At 44.7% G+C, this 21,298-nt stretch overlaps 1 protein-coding gene and 1 long non-coding RNA gene across 2 annotated transcripts in view; one reads left to right on the forward strand and one right to left on the reverse strand.

Moving 5' to 3' along the window:
• Positions 1-1,168: 1,168 nt before the first annotated feature.
• Positions 1,169-8,713, reverse strand: LOC148537831 (uncharacterized). The gene is made up of 3 exons (XR_015873062.1): positions 8,573-8,713; positions 4,955-5,052; positions 1,169-1,554 (listed from the first exon to the last, which is right to left on the reverse strand). It is a non-coding gene; the product is annotated as an uncharacterized LOC148537831 (long non-coding RNA).
• Positions 8,627-21,298, forward strand: part of CCDC169 (coiled-coil domain containing 169) — a 78,687-nt gene continuing 66,015 nt past the window's right edge. Inside the window, exons 1-2 of the mRNA XM_088460146.1 lie at positions 8,627-8,886; positions 12,035-12,117. Coding sequence (XP_088316272.1) covers positions 8,741-8,886; positions 12,035-12,117 — 229 coding nt within the window. The 5' untranslated portion in view covers positions 8,627-8,740. The remainder of the gene's footprint in view (positions 8,887-12,034; positions 12,118-21,298) is intronic.

A 21,298-nucleotide genomic window follows, 5' to 3' on the forward strand; every position in this document is an offset into this window, starting at 1 on the left:
TTCATTAAAAATGAAAATATTCCCGGTGAGATGGATACATAATAATCGCAGCAGTGGCGCGATTATTAGTACATAGACCCCTATATGTCTTAAAACGTTTTCAAGTAATATATATTTTTAACTGATTTTAATTTCTCTTCATCATCTTCCAAATTTTGAACTGATTTCATTTTTCTTCATCATCTGCTCTTCTGCTCCACGGGAGGTTTCTGTCCTTCCCTGAGCTTATCTTAGAACACCTGCATTGCGGTTTGACAGGTGTACCGCCCCAGTCAAACTCCCCACCTGCCACTGTCCCTGGAGGCTCTCTTCAATACTCACAACGGCCCCTGAAGACTCATTTATTTAAAAGAGGGGTATCGCTCTTTTCCATCTTCAATGTTCTTACACCAACTTACGCAGCTCACAGCAACAGCGTTTACAATATTATCAGCAGCACCAATTGTTATTGTGCTACCAGCTGAAAATATTCTGAAGCTGCATACACACAACGATTTAGTAAATGAACGATTTTAGTAAACGATTTTCGTTCATTTTTTCAAGGGAAAAATGAATGAAAATCGTTTACTAAAATCGTTCATTTACTAAATGTAACGAACGATTTTTTTTTTAACGATTTTTGCATATTCCCTTACTGAAAATCGTTGAGTTGGTCAGTCTGACTGAACTACAAACGTGAATGCGCATGAACGATAATCGTTCATCGTTTTAACTCAAAAAGTTAACGATTTTTTCAACAATTGAACGATATCGTTAACGATAATCGTTCAAAAAATTCGTTGTGTGTATGCACCTTAAGTAAATTGCTACACAATATGGTGGTGCTATTTAAAAGAAAATATTTATCAAGCATTCCCTATAATTGTGAGCTAATTTGGGCAGAAACATATTTACCTCGTTACCTTTAATTGTATGTAATTTGTATCTCGATTCCCTCAATTTAATACAATAACAATTCTATACACAAACTACACAGCAAACTTCTGTGTTTTTATTGTAGGATTGGTAAATTACTGAATATCAGTTAAGTTGGATCATTGATTTACCAATAAGTACTATAAAAAGCATGTACTGGATTTAAACAAAGCGGTGTTTCAGCATAGCTTCCCATTAACATTGATTCAATATTAATTAGACGCCAAAGTCTGTAAAAAGGCAAGTCAAAAGCTGTTTATTTACAGAAAATACTGCTTTTAATTTATATTGTGATGAAATTCAAAACATATTATTTTGGAACCATCCTCTACGTATCCATACAAAGCCAAATGAACACATTGCATGTCATTTACTGCATTTACATCAGTTATCTCCAAACACCCAACATTAACATTATTCTTTATCAATAACATTTTATCGATCGCTCTAAAGTATACTGAAGCTCTACATCTATGCGCAGCAAGCTTTACATATTAAATATGTTGAAACCATAAATGTAGAGCAAAGTTTATATAGTGGGCTTAATCTTCTGCTACATGATGGTGGAATATTTTTTTACAGAAGGGTTTTGCATAGGTCTGGCTTTGTAGCTGCAACACGCACAAGTCTGGACTGGACCTGTAGAGAAAAACATACAATTCTAGTTAAGATGAATGCAATGGATTTATTATCGTCTCTTATAAACAGCAATAGAGGAATAGCTGAGCAGTCGTTTTTGCTACTTGCAAAGGTTCAGAACTAGGATTTCAGTTGCTGAGTGTAATGCTTCTATAGTTTTAGCCTATAATGGGGACAATTGTAGTACAGAAGCAGGTTGTGACTACTGTTGTAGCTGAAGAGCGCTACTGTGCATGCTTCATGTTGGCTTCTTTATGGAGGCTTCAATCCCTTAACCAAGATGGCCTCTGTCTGTGCTTCTGCACATGCGTGGTGCCCTATTGTCACTGTAATAAAGCGCCGCAGGGGGAGACAGACGTTTTCCACTTAGGTCAGAGAGACCCTGATAATACCCGCTTGTTCCGCCCTGTTAGACACGCTGGTAGCACTTGCATTCTGTACCGCTACCCACATAGAGTCTCCAGCTGGTGCCCTATATGCTCCACTCCATGCAACAGAGTCCGTGTATGCATAAATGTGAATACGGCTGTACTAGTCACAATACTGCTAAATCCACCACCCCACAGGTTAAGTACTGGGCTGTTCACTGACACCGTATTTCAGCTGCTGTGTACTTCTACTCTGCCATTCCACCGTCAATTATACAAACAATAGGACAGGTCTGTCCAAGCAGATTTGAGGCATTGCAGCCTTCAACGTTGTATTATAAAAGCACTGAGAACACTAGATAGATGTTCTGCACTTCAAGAGACAGGGGCCCTCATTCAGAGTCGGTCGCGAGCGCCGATGCGCTCGTAACCGACTCGATGGTTTGGCCTGCGCACGCGCAGCGGCCGCACTGCGCGTGCGCAAGCCCCGGAGCGACAGAGAAACTCTGTCGCTCCAGAGCTCGTTACCAAAGGGACAGCTGTCGATGTTGATCGACAGCTGCCCCCGTTTGGTAGGCGGGCCGGGGGGTGGTTCCCAAAAAGGAGGCGTTCCCTGGGGCTTACGAGTGCCCAGACCCAACCTTAGGGTCTGGTCGTAAGCCCCGATGGTCGCGATGGTGATCACCATCGCGACCATCAACCTGGTCTATTTATGTCCCAGAAAGCCCTACCATTTTGTTTATTATTATTACGTTTTATTTATAAAACCCCACAAGGGGGAGGGCAGCATATGAACAAACTGATAAAGATAAATTTACAACTTTACAAATACATATAATTACAATGTGCAGATTGCATAATTATGTAGAGAAAAATAAAATTATAAAACGCCAATAAATAGAAAACATAAAAAAATCCTACTGAGCAAAATCTAGCTCTAAAGCATTGTGACAAGGGACTAACACTTAAGTAATGGGTGCTACTCATGCATGCCTACTCTCCTTGAACCTACGGGAGGGCTCACAATTTTTCAGGTAATCCCCCGCAACCCCGGAACTGTAGGCAATTCTCGCACATCCTGCCACTTCCTAGTGAAGTGAGCAGCATAGGGGGGAATTTTCCTGGAGATCAGCCGTCCGCAAGTAGGGGGTGGTTCTATAAGAATAGTGTCATTTGGCGCCATCCCCTATTTAAATATGTGGTATTCGTGGCAATTTACCGTGATCCGTCCCCGTCCCCAATCACCGCCAACCTACTTCTCCTCCTAGGGCTTCTCCTGGGGAGGAAGAACAAAAGAAGGGAAGTATGGTGCTACTTAACTGTCTGGCCCCATGTAACTACCACCCATGTTGCTACAAGGCCCTACTCTAATCTAAGGTATTTTGCAGTAGAGAGCGAGCTTAGGCCCTCATTCAGAGCCGTAAGCTCTGAGCAGAGCGCACGCTCTGAATGAGGTCCGCCCTCCACAAAAATGGAGCGTCCTCCTGGACGCTCGTATAGCTGTGGGTCACCACCCACAGCCTATACGAGCGTGCAGTTTGATGGCCGCGATGGTCTTGACCATCGCGACCATCGAAACTGCGAGCCGGAGCCTGCGGTTGAGGTTTTCAACCGCAAGGCCCGGAGTGATTTTGGCTTTAACAGAGCCAAAATCACTCCCACTGACATCACTAGTGATGTCAGTGGGCCGGCTTCTGACGGTAGGCGTTCCCTTGGGAACGCCCCCGGCACGCCCACCAAGGGGGGCGTGCTGTCAATCAACATCGACAGCACGCCCCCTTTGATCAGACACAACGAGCGAAGGAAAGTCCTTCGCTCGTCGCGTCTGGCGCATGCGCACGACGGAGCTCCCTCCGTCGTGCGCATGCTCAGTGCAGACCATTGACCCACTTGCGAGCGGACAGCCGCTCGCGAGTGGGTCTGAATCAGGCCCTTAATGCACACAACCAGCACTTTACAGTTCCAAAATGAAATTATTTTCCCAGAGGATGGAAACTCTTAGGTTCCCCATTATAAGCAGGGAGTGCAGAGCAGTGTGGAGGCGGGCAGCTGGCCTGCCCAGGGAGCTGAGTGAGTCCCTACAACTTTGTGTGACCCTTCAAAATATTGCTCTAGGGCAGTGGTTCTCAAACTCGGTCCTCAGGACCCCACACAGTTCACGTTTCCAGGTCACCCAGCAGGTGCACAGGTGTATTCATTACTCAGTGACACATTTTAAAAGATCCACAGGTGGAGCTAATTATTTCACTTCTGTGAGGAGATCTAGAAAACATGCACCGTGTGGGGTCCCGAGGATCGAGTTTGAGAAACTGTGCTCTAGGGTCCTATGATTTTTCGGGTTCGGTATACTGTACATGTACAACAATCACAACAACATGAGAATGTCAACATGATCGTAATGACGTTGAACATGTCAACATTCAGGATGTTGACACTAATGTTATGTCAGTATTGTTAGAACATCGACACTGTGTTTTTCCTGTAATTCTGTCCCTGCCCCATTTTGAATGTCAACATAGTCAACGAAGACATGGTGACCGCATACCAATGTTTCCCTGGCATAAACGGCAGAGGTGTCCCTTGTATTCTAAGTTAATATGGTGAACCTTTCATTTAGTCACTTAGAATTTTCAATTTGCTCATTAGTGACGTTGGGATAAAGGATAAAGTAAAGCATAGGATAGGCACCATTTCTTACTTTGTCACATCTCTATGTTGACATTTCCTGATCAACAGAGAATTGTACCTACTACTCATGAATTTACGTGTGACATCATTTAGAACGTTCCCATATCACATTGTTGTAGGTATAACTGTTTTATAATCACTTATTATAGATCCGATATTCTACACTGCTAAAACGATGAAAGACACACATGAAGGAAATGGAAGAAAATGACACATAAGTCTTTTTGTGGAAGATAATAAAGTTAATAGTAAGGGAGAATCCAAGGGGGGCAAAAAATATAAGCTACAAGTTTACAGTCTAGTGCAGTTTGTTTTTAATGAATATACAATCTGAGAAATCTTACCTGATCAAAGCTTGTATTTAACGTTTTCAGCGTCATGTTGTACTCTCTAATTCGCTTACTATGCTCAGCCAGTACAGCTGCTTCACTGGTTAGTTTCTCTACAAGTACAGAAGTCAATATTAATGATTTTCATATGAATAGGTTCATTATGACTGTAGCTAATGGGATCTGAGTACACCCTTATAAAACCCCCTGTGATTTAGGCACACCTTCCCTCATGTACTCATGTAGTGGGGAATCCAGTCTTCACCCTCATTTGTTACCATTTTGCAGCCTCTCTCTGCCAGCTGTGATAACCAGTAGCGGAGCTCGGCCTGTGCTGTGAAAGCTGGGCTCAGGATTCTAATTTCTACTCAATATAATTTGTGAATGACAGCCTTAAGTTAGAATTATCTTACACAGGGTATATACATAGACCTAACATATCAATGGAACAGGTTGAGTCTGACAGCAAATAAGAGTAGTTGCTATCTACGAGTAACTATGTGGGTTCAGAAGGGACCCCAACAATGAAAGTGAATATTGTTAAACCATCCACACACTAACTTTGTTTTTTTGTTTTTTATGTAAAAGTGGTGGCATGTAAATATGTTATAATACATACAGTTACAGGGAGAGAAAAAAAAAAAACACATTAAAGCAAATTAACGCATTACAAATCTCTGTGCGAGAGAATACTCTAGATAGCCCAACAATATTTATTTCAATTATTTTACTAGGAAAAGCACAAGGTCCCATAGAAGTAATGCGTCTCCGCGGGATGTTATAATACTAAAGCATTCTTCAGTTTTGAGGTGCAAGCAAAAATAAGTGGTCCACATCACAATACAATATGCAGCAACGCACACATGCAAGGCTCCTACAGGACCTAACTGAACCTTCCCGATTAGGTGCGACCTCCTGTTTTCCAGTACGGCCTGGCAACGTGACGCTCACTGATAAGGTACATACACACGGTCAGATCTGTCAGGCGAACGATGAACTACGAACAATTTGAACGATTTTACCAATGATTTCATGAACTACGAACGATTTTTGACCGTATTAAAATGAATGAAAATCAACCAAATCTGACTGCAAACACATCAGATGTCAGATATCGTTATCTGACAAACAGGAACGCGCATCGTTCATCGTTGCAGGGACACATGTCAGATTTTCTTTCAGATATGAACGATTTTTAAAATCGTTATTGTACAAATCTGAAGGAAAATCTGACCGTGTGTATGCACCAATACAGAGAATGTAGAGTAGTGTGTGGAGAAGATGTACACACCCCAATAGATTTTAGGAATTGGTGACTAGTGCCACTGTACTGTTATAAGGGATTTGTATCATGAATCTGCTGCCCATGCTAAAGCTGGGATAAAGAACTATCATTTTCTAGAATGTGCTTTATAAATGCTAACTAGAAGATGATCGGTTGCTATGAACAACTTCTTCCCTCATTAAAGAAATGGCAGTTTAAGGGGGGCATTCTGTTCAGTACATTACTGCCAACTAATTGATCCCCCGGGCTAATTTAATTAGCCCCGAAGACCGCACTTATCAAGGGGCATGGGCTAATCATGGGAGTGGTCACCACACCCCCTTAGAAAAACAGCGCCTTTGGGGCTGAGGTGGTGGGAGCAATGAGGGTGATAGCTCTCCCACACACCAGCACAGGGAGAGGAGGCTGCTGCTGCTCCCTTGTCCCACTGCAGCCCAGCACACAGCAGCATGTGCTGGGCTGTTGATAGGTAAGGGGGGCGGCAGACCCAGGCCCATCCAATAAGCCTGGGCCCAAGTAATACCCCCCGCCAGCTCTCGGCACCCCTGCTTATCGGCCATGTATTTTCAGCTCAGCAGGCTCCGTTAAAAAATGCCCGATAACTATCTGTTTTCACATAGCATTAACACATAGGATCCGTGAACTTATCACAGATCCTATGTGTATTCACACAAAAACAGATATTTTTTCGGCCGAATAAGATGTGATCTAATTGAATTTCCCAAAGGCAATTCAAGCGTTAAAATCCTTTTTTATTCGCCTGAAAAAATATCGGGTCTAATTAAATTTTCCTCTAAGGGCTCAATTCAATTGATCGCGAAAAAAATAGTGCCGGGAGGGAGCTCCCGGCGCAATTCAATTCTGTGCGCTGTTAGGTCGGGGAATGCCCGTTCTCCCGCCCCTCAAAGAGGGTGTTTATTCGCGAGAACGGGCATTCTCCGACTAAACTTCCTGGCGCAATGCTGTTTTCCTGGCGCTAAGGGCAGAAAACACCATCGCTCCGGTACTTCTGTTGGATTTTTAAATCCTTAACAGCGCTCTGAATTGAATAGCACCGCTATTTACTTTGCGATCAACTGACTCGAGCCCAAAGTGATATATTAGTTTACTGATGTTCTGTAGCAGTTTAGTTATGGTAACCTAGGACGGCCTATGTTCTGAACTTGAGCTTTTCCCCTATATCCAAATCTCATATAAGGCGCCGGTGGCACCATACCCACTCGCAAACCCTGGATTTGGGTATCACAAGACACTGGCCTTGATTTTTAAGTGGGACGCAAAGGGCTGCTGCAGACAAATTTAATACCTGCTTATGCGAGCTTCATGCATATAGTAGCACCATCCAAAGTTTTACCATTTGCAGCCGTAACCTTCATCATAATTATCGGCACTTACACCAGCCCCATGCTGGCTGCAAGAGATCCACCAGAAACAGGCGTCCATTCTCCGTGCGCACACCTCACAACAGCACGGGATGGGCGTCTGGCATTATGACACGAGACCCAGAAACTATTTCACTGGCCGCAATTCAATGCGATGTTGAATAGCCCCTGGAGGTAGCTCCTGGGGCTATTCAATTCAGCGATATGTAAAGTCGGAGAATGCAGGTTCTCGCGACTTAAGGTGCCCACACACTAGGCGTTCAGGTCACGATCCGATATCGTGTCCGATTTCTCCCCCTGCAGTTGGTGTAAAAAACAATCCAAATTGACCCACGATCTATCGTGCATCCTATACTATGCCCAGTGCATTGTGATAAGATGTTCAGATCTTGCCTGCAGCAGGCAACTTCTGAAGATGCGATGTACGACCAGCAGGGATGCGCATCGGCATCGTAATCGTGATAAGAGACTCACGATTAGGACATATTTTACACGATCTGTCGTCCCGATACGTCGGAATCGGGCTGATCGTGTAAAATATTGCCTAGTGTGTGGGCACCTTTAACCTGGGTGTTTAGTCGCGAGAACCGATATTCTCCAACTAAAGTGCCGGCCGCACGGCTGTTAGCGCCGCGCTCAGCCAGAAAACAGCCACGCGGTCAGCACTTTTGTCGGATTTCTCCCTCGCATCCCAGGAGGGTGCGAGAAGAAATCCTTAAGCCCGACCAAACAATGGGCCGAATTCAATTCAGTGCGATGTTGAATAGCCTCTGGAGGGAGCTCCAGAAGCTATGCAATACACCGCGCTATATGGGCGGATAAAGGATTTCTTCTCGCACCCCCCTAGATGCGCAGTTTGCTAATGACCGCTATCTCAGGACCAGGACCATTATCTTCATCTGCCCATAATGGGCTTAAATACCCCCGCACTGCAGTGGTGCGGCTCAGGCATGTAAGCTGCGTTACCCATAGCTTCCAGCACGCCGGAGTACACCCGCATAGACTCCTTCTCCATGATTTCGTATCAGGCGCCCAGAGACACCGGTGACGTCACCAAGCAGTACCCTATTCATGCCGCCGCCGCGCGCGCCGCCTCACGTCACGTCAGCACGCTAGAAGCGTCACATGTAGCCCATGACCCGCGCTCTCTGTAACCATAGCAACGAGCAACAGCCGCTTGCTCGCTCCTCCGGCGCTGCACAGAGGAGGTGGAGGATGGAGAGGGTTCCCTCTGACGATCAGCCGCTGGTGGACGAGCTGCAGGTGGAGAGGAGGATGAAGTGAGACACAGTTTTCCTCTCTTTGGTGTGCAGCAGCCAGGAGAGTCACCGCCAGGCTCAGTGTGCTCTATAGCAGGAGTAGGCAACTTGTGACACTACACATCCCAGCATGCCCTGCCACAGTTTTTCTGTTAGGGTATGCAGGGATGTGTAGTTCAACAGAAACTATTAGGCAGTTCCCCTAACACCTATTCCTGCTTTTCATCTGTAAGGGTATATTGTTATTGTCCTGTAGCCTCCTAGCATTTCAACTTTATATGTAGAGTTAACAAGTATGAAGGGTGATAACGTTACAAGAGGGTTCACACAAATGTTGCTTAACACACATCATGAAGAATATGGGGACAAAGTAAATCACACCCATAAATGTCCACTCTCATGTGAGACCCCGAAAAGTTATATATAAACCACGCAGTAGCGGCTCCAGGCACGAGCAAGCCGGTCCGTCGCCTGGAGCGCTACTGTTTCCGGAGGGCGCAGGAAACGCCCACCTCCATCCCTCCCAGCGCTATGGGATATATTTAAGCTCAGAGGGGAGGGAGCGGAGGAGGGAAGGGACGGCAACACCTGACGGCGCTGGGCGCAGCACAGTCTAGCGCCGGCCCTGAAACCACGTCCCTTGCACGTAAATGAGACTGTCAATGTCTGATGCCATGCAAACGGAGGGCTCCATTTAACATAACATAGGAGTCTATCAATGAATATTTGTGGGGGTTGGATACGAGATGCCGGTGCTCTGGAACCTGACTGTCAAAATCCTGATGCCCGCATCCCGCCAGGGTTAGGATACCGACACTTGTTGGTAGGTATCCTATAACCCTCCCCCTCTCCCTAACCCTCTTTCCCCAGTGCATAAACCTAACCTCCCCTCAGTGCCTAAACCTAACCTCCCCCTTCCCCGCAACCTAAACCCAACCCTCCCCCAATAGAGAATAACCCTCCCCCTAGTGCCTAACACCAACCCTTCCCCTAACCTTAAAAAACGGGAAACAAAGTATGCACAAGTAGTGCGCACGGCTCCAAAGGAGAAGTGAAAGGATATTGCGATCCCTTAACTTATTACACATCACAGTGTTGGGCTCCTTTCCCTGTGGGTTATTATTAGTATATCTGACCAATCTATAATTCCTTAGCACTGATAAATTCTAATTCTAGGGTCTAGAACACAATAATTAATAAATAGAACTCACTAAAGGGCTACGTTTAGTATCTAGCAAACAGCAGTAACTTTATCTTACTGCTGTTTGTGACAGTATCACTTACACCATCCATAGATTGTGTTAGCGGTATAGTCCCCGTTGCTGGCAATGGGGACCCAGTAATAGCTTTTCTGGCTTTCGGTAAGTGCAGAGTGCCATTACGCATTATACAGAAGATGGCAAAATCTGTGGAACTGTTTGAATTAGGGGGTACTCGCTGCAAGTACACCGTGGCATCTATTCTGGGTGTAATGCAGGGCTCCCATTGAACCACAGGCTTGTATGCACCCTGCGGGTGTGGTATAAGAGATAGACCGTAATTAGACAATGTCTAGATAGACACCAGATGTTAGACAGGGAAAAAAGGTAGACACAGACAAAAGTCAGACACATTAAAGTTAGACATGTAAAAAGTTCGACAGGTACAAAAGGTCGACAGGGTCAAAAGTTCAACATGAAAATGATCGACACAAAAATGGTCGACAATTTTTTTTTTTTTTTTAGCCCTAATCTTCACCCTAACCCTCCCCTTAGTCCCTAACCCTCCCTCCTGGTGCCTAACCCTAACCGTCTGGGTAAGGGCCTAACCATGGGGGTAAGTGCCTAATCCTAACCCTAATCCTAACAAAAAAAAAAATACATCGACCATTTTTGTGTCGATCATTTTCATGTCGAACTTTTGACCCTGTCGACCTTTTGTACCTGTCAAACTTTTTACATGTCTAACTTTAGTGTGTCTGACTTTTTTTTCTAGACATTGTCTAATTACTGTCTATCTATAGTTGGGAACCCGCACCCTGCACCTATTATAGATACACCACTGGCTTCACGTGATTTTGATACTAGATCTTCAGTATGTTTATAATCTTTGTCGTGGTGACCTGTGATAATCCCTTTTTGTACTGGTGACTAAAATGATTAAAAAAGGAATTCCACCTAAAATTAGTAATGTCTGCTGTATGTGAGGTTCAAGTAGTTAATACAAAATAATAATGTACTTCCATGGTTGCTTAATTTGATTATTCTATAAAGACGGACCCCCAGTGACTGTAAAGGCAGACATCCACTAGAAGACAGGCAAAAGACTGCACGATTACGACATTGTAATCGTGCAGTCGTTTGTCAGTCTGTGATGTTCTGCACTGAGCGAGCAGTCGTTCAGTGTAGGCACATCAATCATCTGCAAACATGCTGAACCTGACGTTATCGTCAGGTTGTACAACATATTTGCCCGATGATAGATGTCTAAACAACCAGCGGGAGCGCGCATCGCTGGTCGTTTTAGACATTTCTTTAAACGATGTTTAAACGATTTTCAAACATTTATTGAATGATAACATCGTTCAATTGCTCAATTTAATCGTCTAGTGGATGTGTGCATTAAGACCCATGCCTCACTCCTTTTGCTCATTAGCTTAGTGCATTGGAGTGCCAAAGGCTAGCATTGCAATTCTTCCATAGTTACAAATAAATGGTGGTGGTCTACAGACCTGTGAACTATGCTATAACTGACTAGGAATATATTGTGTGGGGCAGTATAACTATCCTCCTTAGTCACAGGGAAACTGATTCAAATGCACAGTTGCAGCTGAGTGTCAATTTCCAGGGGTCACAAACGTGCAGTCTCCAATTATGTAAATACAGCCCTGATCACAGGGTATAATTAAAATGAGGACTTAATGATTTGCACGACTCTGTTAATGTAATATACAGCACTGTTGAAGGAGTACAGTTCACATGAAATCCCTTGAAATATAATGTTCCTGACAATTCTAAATATGTAATTATGTCTGAAAGAGACATTTTGCACGATAAATGCCTAAAAATAAATTATTTCTGAAATAATTACTTATACTGTTAAGTATTTTGTCTGCTTAGTTATTAACACTATACACAGAGCTTACGTTTACGGTATTAACAGTTAAGTCCAATATTTTTCTTTTGCTCAGAGAAATGTTGGAAGCCTCCATATTTGAAAAGAAAAACACAATTGCAGAGCTGGAAAGAAAATTGAAGAGTGTGGATGATGAAGGTAAAGACATTGTTTTATAAAAGGAACATCAATAGGATATACCTATTAAAGGGATTGCAGCATTATCGGGCTGTCAGCAGACGGGAAACACTCCCATGTAGCCAACCATGAAACAGCCTATGGGCTTTACTGGAAAACCGTCCGATCATTTACCACAAGAGTTCAGGTAAAGGTATGAATCAAGGTCAGCTCGTCACCAGAGGCTCCACCAACAATGAACTCTTATGGGGAAAATTAAAGATCTTTGGAGGTAGCTGGAAATTTTCCAGCTGAACCTGCTTTTTGCTCAAGATTTAATTACAATATATTAGAAAATAAGTGGAATATTGTATGTTGGATCTCTAGGTCAGTCTACTAAGCTCTAGCCCGGTGTTACGGGAATCCAGGTGGGTCCGGCTAGTCATATCATACCATTGCTTTGTATGCAGACGATGTTCTGCTCACTTTAACCAACCCCTCCTCCACACCTATGGTCAGCGATATGATTTTAAAATTAACTTGGACAAAGCCGTGGTTCTTCCTCTCCACGTTGATTCTGTGGCCCTTTCTCATCTTCAACATGATTTCAAATTCCATTGGCGGTCTCAGTCCCTGAAGTACCTGGGCGTGCAGCTCACCAATTCCTATGACAAGCTGTTTGCTGTGAATTTCCCCCCTCTTTTGGAAAAAGTTTGTCGAGATCTCAGGACTTGGTGGTCCCACTTCATTTCTTGGACCAGTCATATCAACGCCACTAAAATTAATAACCTCCTGAGATTTCTCTCTCTCTTTCAGACTCTCTGTCAGAATCCTGTCTCTTTCTCTATTGTCTACATTTATATGGGCTGGTAAGCAACTTGAGTGACATTTCGAATATTATGGTATCGCCCCAAGGATGACAGCTTGGATCTTCCAACTTTTGGAAAATATTACTTAGCAACTCATCTAATCCAGATTGTCCTTGTTCACGCCAATCGACACTGCTGAGCATGGGTTGACCTAGAAGCAGATTCCTTGTATTTCCTCTCTCCCTACTCACTGTTTTGGATGCGGCCCAGATATCCCTCCCTCCAGTCTTCCCCCGATGCTCTGGTTTTCGCTATCGATCTGGCAGCATTGTAGTAGAACCTACTCGCTGATCCGAAACTGGCTACTTATGATGCCTCTGTGGAACAACCGGGAGTTTCTACCTGGGCGCTTGATCCTAAACCTTTTGCCTACTAGACCAGTCACAACATTAAATTTCTCTCTGACGTCGCTCCCAGGGCCGGATTAAGGTCTGCGGGGGCCCCTGGGCAACAAACATGTGGGGGCCCCTATTAAATGTGGACAAGCTGGGGGTATGCGCAATGGGGACCTCATGCAGAGCCTACAGTAGTGGTGCACTTTATGCAGTGCCCCAAGGAGTGGTTCCCCTTATGCAGAGCCCCCTATGCAGTACCCACATTAGTAGTGCCCCCTGTAGTCATGTCCCCCCCAGTAGTAGTGCCTCAAGTAGTAATGTCCCCTGAGTAATGCCCCCCAGTAGTAGTGTCCCCAATAGTCATGCCCCCTGTGGTAGTGCCCCCTGTATAAATGCCCCAGAAGTATTGCCCTCAGTAGTAGTGCCCCCTGTATAAATGCTCCCCAAATATTGCCCCAAGTAGTAGTACCCCCTGTATAAATACCCCTAGTAATGCCCTCCGAGTATTGCCCCAGTACTAGTGCCCTCTGTAGTAATGGCCTCCCGAATATTGCCCCAGTGCTAGTACCCTCTGTAGTAATGGCCCCCCGAGTATTGCCTCAGTACTAGTGCCCTCTGTAGTAATGGCCCCCCGAGTATTGCCCCAGTACTAGTGCCCTCTATAGTAATCGCTCCCCCCAGTATTGCCCCAGTACTAGTGCCCTCTGTAGTAATGGCCTCCCGAGTTTTGCTCAGTACTAGTGCCCTCTGTAGTAATGGCCCCCCGAGTATTTCCCCAGTAGTAGTGCCCTCTATAGTAATGGCCCCCTGAGTATTGCCCCAGTAATAAAGCCACTTGCAGAAAATAAAAATAAAACCTAAAAATTACCTTGACTCTCGCTGCCGTCCGGTCCGCTCGGCTGCTCCAGTTCCTCTGCACTATGGGAGACGTCATGACGTCTCTCCCATTGTGCGCCGCGGGAGCCGGAAGCCAGAGTGAGCTCCAGGCTCCTCCTGCCGCTGCGGGGAGTCAGCTGGGCGCCCGATGGTTACAAAATCTCTGCGGGCGCCCGGCACATAGAGCCTCCTTGCGGCGCCGGGCTGAGGTGGGCCGGAGGAGGCGGAGGAACTGGTTCCGTCTCCTCCGGCCCTTTACGTGTGGGGGCCCTTTACGTGTGGGGGCCCAGGGACGACCGCCCCTGTTGCCCCCCCGTTAATCCGGCCCTGGACGTTCCCCTTCGTGTGTTCCCAGACTTGTCTGATCTTCAGGGTAGGTTTAGTCTCCCCACCAAGTGCTTTCATCAATATCTGCAACTCCGCCACCTTTACACTTAGCTTTTGGTCTCTCGTAGCCACCCTAACTATGCCCCTATGGAAACATTTTGTCTACAGCAATCTAAAGGTGCCCATCCATTAGAAGACAAGAAAACGACTGCACGATTACGACATTGTAATTGTGCAGTCGTTTGTCACTCTGTGATGTGCCTACACTGAACGAGCAGTTGTTCAGTGTAGTCACATCAATCATCTACAAACATGCTGAACCTGACATTATCGTCAGGTTCCGATATATAGATAGATCTGGCGCTCACTTACCTATGATAGGGATATGTGATTTGTGGGAGGCTGCACGTCCTGATTGCTAGATTCCCCAAGATCTAGGTATACCTTAGTAAATATAAATAGGCATATATGTGTTGTCACATATATGTCTGGCGGACTGCGCCTCAAACAACTGATCAATGGTAATATGGTGATGTAATCCTGCTATATAAATAATAATAGACAGTATGTATGTTAAAAATGCGTATATATATTTATTAGGGATACACTGATTGAGTAATAGGTGACTTCAGTACAGTGAGTAGACAGTGACCATGGGGGGGTCTGGTGTTTAAAAAGTGATATGGAGAGGGTGGGGAATTATGTGAGGAGGAGAAGAGTCTCTTACGTGCACTGTGTGCACTTGTATCTAAGGTAAACGGCCAGGGGGAGGGCATCCCACACCCCCTTTGTGTGTATGCACAGGAGGTCCGGTACTTGGCAGTGGGTAGGGGATACAGTCGGGTGCATAAATATTGGGAGATTGACAGAATTTTCATATTTTGGCCTCTATTCACCACCACAATGGCTTTGAAATGAAACAAACAAGATGTGCTTTAACTGCAGACTTTCAGATTTAATTTGAGGGTAATTACATCCAAATCAGGTGAATGGTGTAGGAATTACAACGGTTTCTATGTGTGCCCTCCACTTTTTAAGGGGCCAAAAGTAATGGGACAAACTAAACAATCCTAAATCTAACTTTCACTTTTTAATACTTTGTTGCAAATCCTTTGCAGGCAATTACAGCCTGAAGTCTATGCGTTCCAGACATCACCAGACGCTGGGTTTCATCCCTGGTGATGCTCTGCCAGGCCTCTACTGCAAATGTCTTCAGTTCCTGCTTGTTCATGGGGCATTTTCCCTTCAGTTTTGTCTTCATCAAGTGAAATGCATGCTCAATCGGATTCAAGTCAGGGGATTGACTTGGCCATTGCATAACATTCCACTTTTTAGCCTTAAAAAACTCTTTGGTTGCTTTTGCAGTATGCTTCGGGTCATTGTCCATCTGCACTGTGAAGCACCGTCCAATGAGTTCTGAAGCATTTGACTGAATATGAGCATATAATATTGCCCGAAACAGTTCAGAATTCATTCTGCTGCTTTTGTCAGCAGTCACATCATCAATAAACACAAGGGAACTAGTTCCATTGGCAGCCATACATGCCCACGCCATGACACTACCACCACCATGCTGCACTGATGAGGTGGTATGTTTTGGATCATGAGCAGTTCCTTTCCTTCTCCATACTCTTCTCATCACTCTGGTACAAGTTGATCTTTGTCCCATCTGTCCATAGGATGTTGTTGCAGAACTGTAATGGCTTTTTTAGATGTTGTTTGGCAAGTTCTAACCTGGACTTCCTGTTTTTGAGACTCACCAATGGTTTACATCTTGTGGTGAACCCTCTATATTCACTCTTGTGTAGTCTTCTCTTGATTGTTGACATTGACACATATACACCTACCTCCTGGAGAGTGTTCTTGATTTGGCCAACTGTTGGAAGGGGTTTTTCTTCACCAGGGAAATAATTCTTCTGTCATCCACCACAGTTGTTTTCTGTGGTCTTCCGGGTCTTTTAGTGTTGCTGAGCTCTCCGGTGCGTTCTTTCTTTTTAAGAAAGTACCAAACAGTTGATTTGGCCACACCTAATGTTTTTGCGATCTCTTTGATGGGTCTGTTTTGATTTTTCAGCCTAATGATGGCTTGCGTCACTGATAGTGACAGCTCATATTGGATCTCATATTGAGAGTCTACAGCAACTGATTCCAAATGCAAATGTCACACCTAGAATCAACTCCAGACCTTTTACCTGCTTAATTGATAATGAAATAAAGAGGGAATAGCCCACACCTGTCCATGAAATAGCTTTTGAGTTGATAGTCCCATTACTTTTGGCCCCTTAAAAAGTGGGAGCCACATATAAAATCCGTTGTAATTCCTACACTGTTCACCTGATTTGGATGTAATTACCCTCAAATTAAATCTGAAAGTCTGCAGTTAAAGCACATCTTGTTTGTTCATTTCAAAGCCATTGTGGTGGTGAATAGAGGCCAAAATATGAAAATTCTGTCAATGTCCCAATATTTGTGCACTTGACTGTATGTAAAGTCTCGGCAGTGAGTCAGGTAGAAAGTCTTTGGTGAGGCCTCACCTAGTCCGTTGTCTTTTATCTTCTTCAGTCCTGGTCCGTCTTCTTCTGTCTTCGTCCACTCCTCGCCGTGCCGGTGGTCGGGGCCGTGCTCTGGTGGACGCTCGTGCCGCTTGCACTGGCTAGTTCCCCCGCAGCGTCTGAGAGTCACTCCCATCCTGATCTCGCTGGCCGGGACAGGGAGGTGTGGGCTCTCGTAGCTGCGCGCTCAACTCTCCTACTGAGGAGAGTAGTGGCAGGCGGAGGGACAGTGGCTGGGGATGACGTCGTGGATGTATAATCACGGGGTATTGTAGCTCCTACGCTTGTCGGCCTGTAGGCCTTCCTCAGGGAGTGATGGACGGCGCCATCTTGTTGGTGATTTATATGCACTCCAGGGGCAGGAGAATCAGTAATTTGATCTGACGTCACTGTAGCAGTCCGGCCTGGTTACCATAGTAATAACACACAATGAGCACGTTAGGGATTGTAGATCATTACTCAGCTGTCTCAATTTGGGATATTCTTAAGGGTGTGACTAAGTTATTTGGATTATTGGGCTGTATGGTATGGTAAAATAGTGGTATCAAAGGTATGATTTATGTTCACTTTATAATGTTTAATATTAGCAGTAAACATTACTAATATATACATGTTTATCCAATCCATGAATGTATTACAGTGGTTCATAAGTATGGCAAGTATATTCAACGGGCTTCCATCTTTAGATTGCCGTAATTACGTGTTGGATAAAAGGCAGATTAACCCCCTAATCAAAATGTCAGCCTGTAGTTACTGCTTTTATTTCATTGTCCAGATTCAGCCCATAGGGGGCGAGAGTTTTTAATTCTATAATCCATTTTAGTTCTTCCTTACTTATTTTCCTATCGTAATCACCCCCCTTCAGTTTTTGTGGATCTGCTCGATCCCTATGCAATCGAGGCCTGTGGGGTCCTGGTTATGTCGGTCCTTTATGAACGATATCGTTATCGTTCAATCGCTCAATTGAATCGTCTAGTGGGTGGGCACCTTTATTCTAAGGGTCTTATCTATTCCCTTTATTGTCTTCTGCTTTCCCACAACCGCCCTCCTAGAAGTTCCATGAGCTTACCTGGGAGATGGACTTCATGCGGGGGCTTTGGAGCCGGAGGAGTGGATCGAGATTTGTGAAAATGTGGCCAAATCCTCGATCTGTGTTAGAATCCGGTAAAAATACCTCTAAACGTCTATACCGGTGGTATTTAGTTGCCACTCGTATCCGTGCTATATTCCCTCAGGCTTCTGATAGGTGTTGGAGGGGCTGTGGAGAGGAGGACACCCTTGCACATATTTGGTGGCATTGCCCAAAGTTTAAGGGGGTATCCTATTATCTGCGGTAATTTCCTGCACAAAGAAAACGGGCTTTAATCGCGATAAGAGCCCGATGGTCCTTATTGGGCTATCCAAGTATAGCCGTTTTTTCTGTGTGGAAAATGACAGTTTCTCGACGGAAAATACATAGGTCCGCGGCTTTTTGCTGATCCTATGTACTTTCGCGGCAGTGATCGCCGAAAAAATCTTACTTATCGGGGATTTAGTTTCGCCTGCCTGAGGCTAATTGGATAGCCTCGTCAGCAGTAATTAGCCTCGTTGGCAGTAATTAGTCGCGGCGCATTGCAGAGGCTTCTAGGATACGCCCTAAGTGCTTTTGGGATAAGGTCCACTGCCTCATTCTCTCCCTCCTTACGGGCCTATCGCTCCTGCACTCCCTTATTTCCTCCTCCTACGTACTATCCCCCTGTCACAGGCACTCATTAGACACATTCTCAATGCAGCCAGTTGTGGTGTAGCGGCTCACTGAAAATAAGCTAAAAGTTTGTCCTGAAAACAGACCGTTGGGTGGAGATTAGAAGCTGTATAGCAGGGGTCTTCAAACTTGGCCCTCCAGCTGCTGTGGAACTACACATCCCAGCATGCACTGCCACCTTTTTGATATAACAGCATGCTAAAACTATGTGCAGTGCATGATGGGATGTGTAGTTCCACAGCATCTGGAGGGCCAAGTTTGAAGACCCCTGCTGTATAGGGACTGGAGGTTGCTGAGGTCTTCGATTTCCCCTTGTTTATTGCTGATTTTTGTTTTGCTATTAACCTCCCTGCAGAGAAGTTTAGGATACCATACCATACTATAATCCTCTAATGATAATCAGAGATATCTGCTGGGATTCCCCAAAAGCAGCTAATATGCCAAAAAAGTACCAAGCTCTGTAATGTGGTGTTAGGTGGTGTTAGCCATTGTAGCCTATGGGCTTTATTCCGGGAGAAGGATCTGTAGGATCCCTCCCCGTTTCTGTTCACATAGTTTTCTGTGGTGGCTGCTATAATCCCGAAAGTACCAAGCTCTGTAATACAAAGCATTCCAGAGTTTGGGACTGGTAGCTTATTCTAACTTCAGGTGGTGTCAGTCATTGTAGTCTATGGTCTACATTCTAGGAGAGGGATCTGTAGGATCCCTCCCCGGCAATGGCTGCTTGCACATGCGAGGTCTTATGACACACAGTCTACACAGTAGCGTAGCCGGCCCCCAAGCCAGGAATTGATAGATTAACCCCTATCGGAGACCCTGTCCCTGGATGGAAAGTATAGTATATGCTTGTGATCTGTAATGTCTTATTTTCGTGATAAGCGGAACCAGGTCCCAATAATTACTTAATATGCCTCATAGATCCTCGAGGTGGGCATGTCACATGATCTTTCTTTGTATAAGTCCACTGAATATTTGATGCGTTCATATGACTGTTTCTTGGTTGTCTTTCCCTGTGTCCTGAAGAGTTGGTCCTCTTTTAGATCTGTTTCTCATTATTAATATTACAGCCTTTTGATTGACCGTGTAAGGGGACAGTGGTCGCGAGGACCATGCTTTGTAGTGGATTAACAAACAAGTTATTTTGCCTCAGGGACATAACCTTCACACCAGTCACTTTAAAACTTGTAACTTTACAAAGGAATAAATGTATATTCAATTCCAAATTGTAAGGACCAAACCTGTTTCTCTGCACTTTCCAATTTTCCTTTATTGCTCAATTATACTATTAGCCATGTGTAGCCCAATGTCTTATTAGAGAGCTTCAGTATTATCCTAACAAGCCAAAACTGCCTTTGTCAGCAAATGACCGGACTTTATTGTAGAAAAAAAAGTTATTCACAGTTATTCATGCATCACAGCCTGTCTTCTATGTGCCTTTTAACACCTGCCTGGGTTTATTCTAACCAAAAGCTGTTTTTGATTGGTGGTATGCATAGTATTATTGAAATAGACAATCGCCACCGCAGTCTGCAGGAGAACATAGATATTAGTATTTGTGCTTAAAATATCATGCCATGGTACCCCACTAGTGGGCTGTGATCTTAATATACCAAGGCTAAGGCACTTTAGTACAACTTGAAGTCATGAAACTCACCTCACACCACCTTTTCACTTATGCGGGTCTCAAAGGCAGAGGCATATTAACGGCGCCATCTTCCATGTGGTATTTTCAGCAGATATTGGCAGTACGGTTGAGGTAATGGTTAGCATTACTGCTTCACAGCACTGAGGTCTTGGGTTCGATTCCTAAGAAGTATTTGGGTGGAGTTTGTATGTTCTCTTGTTTGCTTGAGTTTCTCCCAGGTACACCGGTTTCCACCCACAATCCAAAAACATACTGGTACAGATGTGTCCATATACATCTACCCTCCATCACATAATGAGTGAACGCCGTGTGACTTGGCAGCACAGAGCATCCTTTCGTGCAACTCTTTACCTTAAAGTGCGTCTTATTCGCAAAGCTATGTGAATAGGACGCACATTAAAATGATATGCGACATGCCTATATTCTGTGTGCGACTGTGGGTGTATCTGCATGTGAAATGCTACGTTACAGTGTCACAGCCGCTGACCGTGTCGTAGCATTTTGCATGCAGACATATAACCCCAGTTGCACACAGAATATAGGCGTCCTGCATATCATTTTAATCAGCATAAGCTGCCTGTGTGTGCTTTTCGCATCACTTTGCGGATAAGATGCATTTTAAAGGAAAAAGTCGTACGAAAAGACGCTCGATGCTACTGAGTGGCGCGACTAGAGGGGCTGTTCTTCCAGCATGCCTGACTGATCCAATCATCGGTCAGCCGCATCTGGCATGCAATGCCACGGCCGACCACCCAACAGTTTACGCGTTCCTTTACAGGGGAGGAAAGCAGATATGTCAGTGTATGGCCACTATATCTGATGGGTGTCTGGCTGCCAGATAAAATGTCCTTCGGTCTGACAGACATTTTATCTAA

The sequence above is a fragment of the Taudactylus pleione genome, unplaced genomic scaffold (genome assembly GCF_031769625.1).
Source record: "Taudactylus pleione unplaced genomic scaffold, aTauple2 ptg000043l, whole genome shotgun sequence".
Taxonomy (NCBI): domain Eukaryota; kingdom Metazoa; phylum Chordata; class Amphibia; order Anura; family Myobatrachidae; genus Taudactylus; species Taudactylus pleione.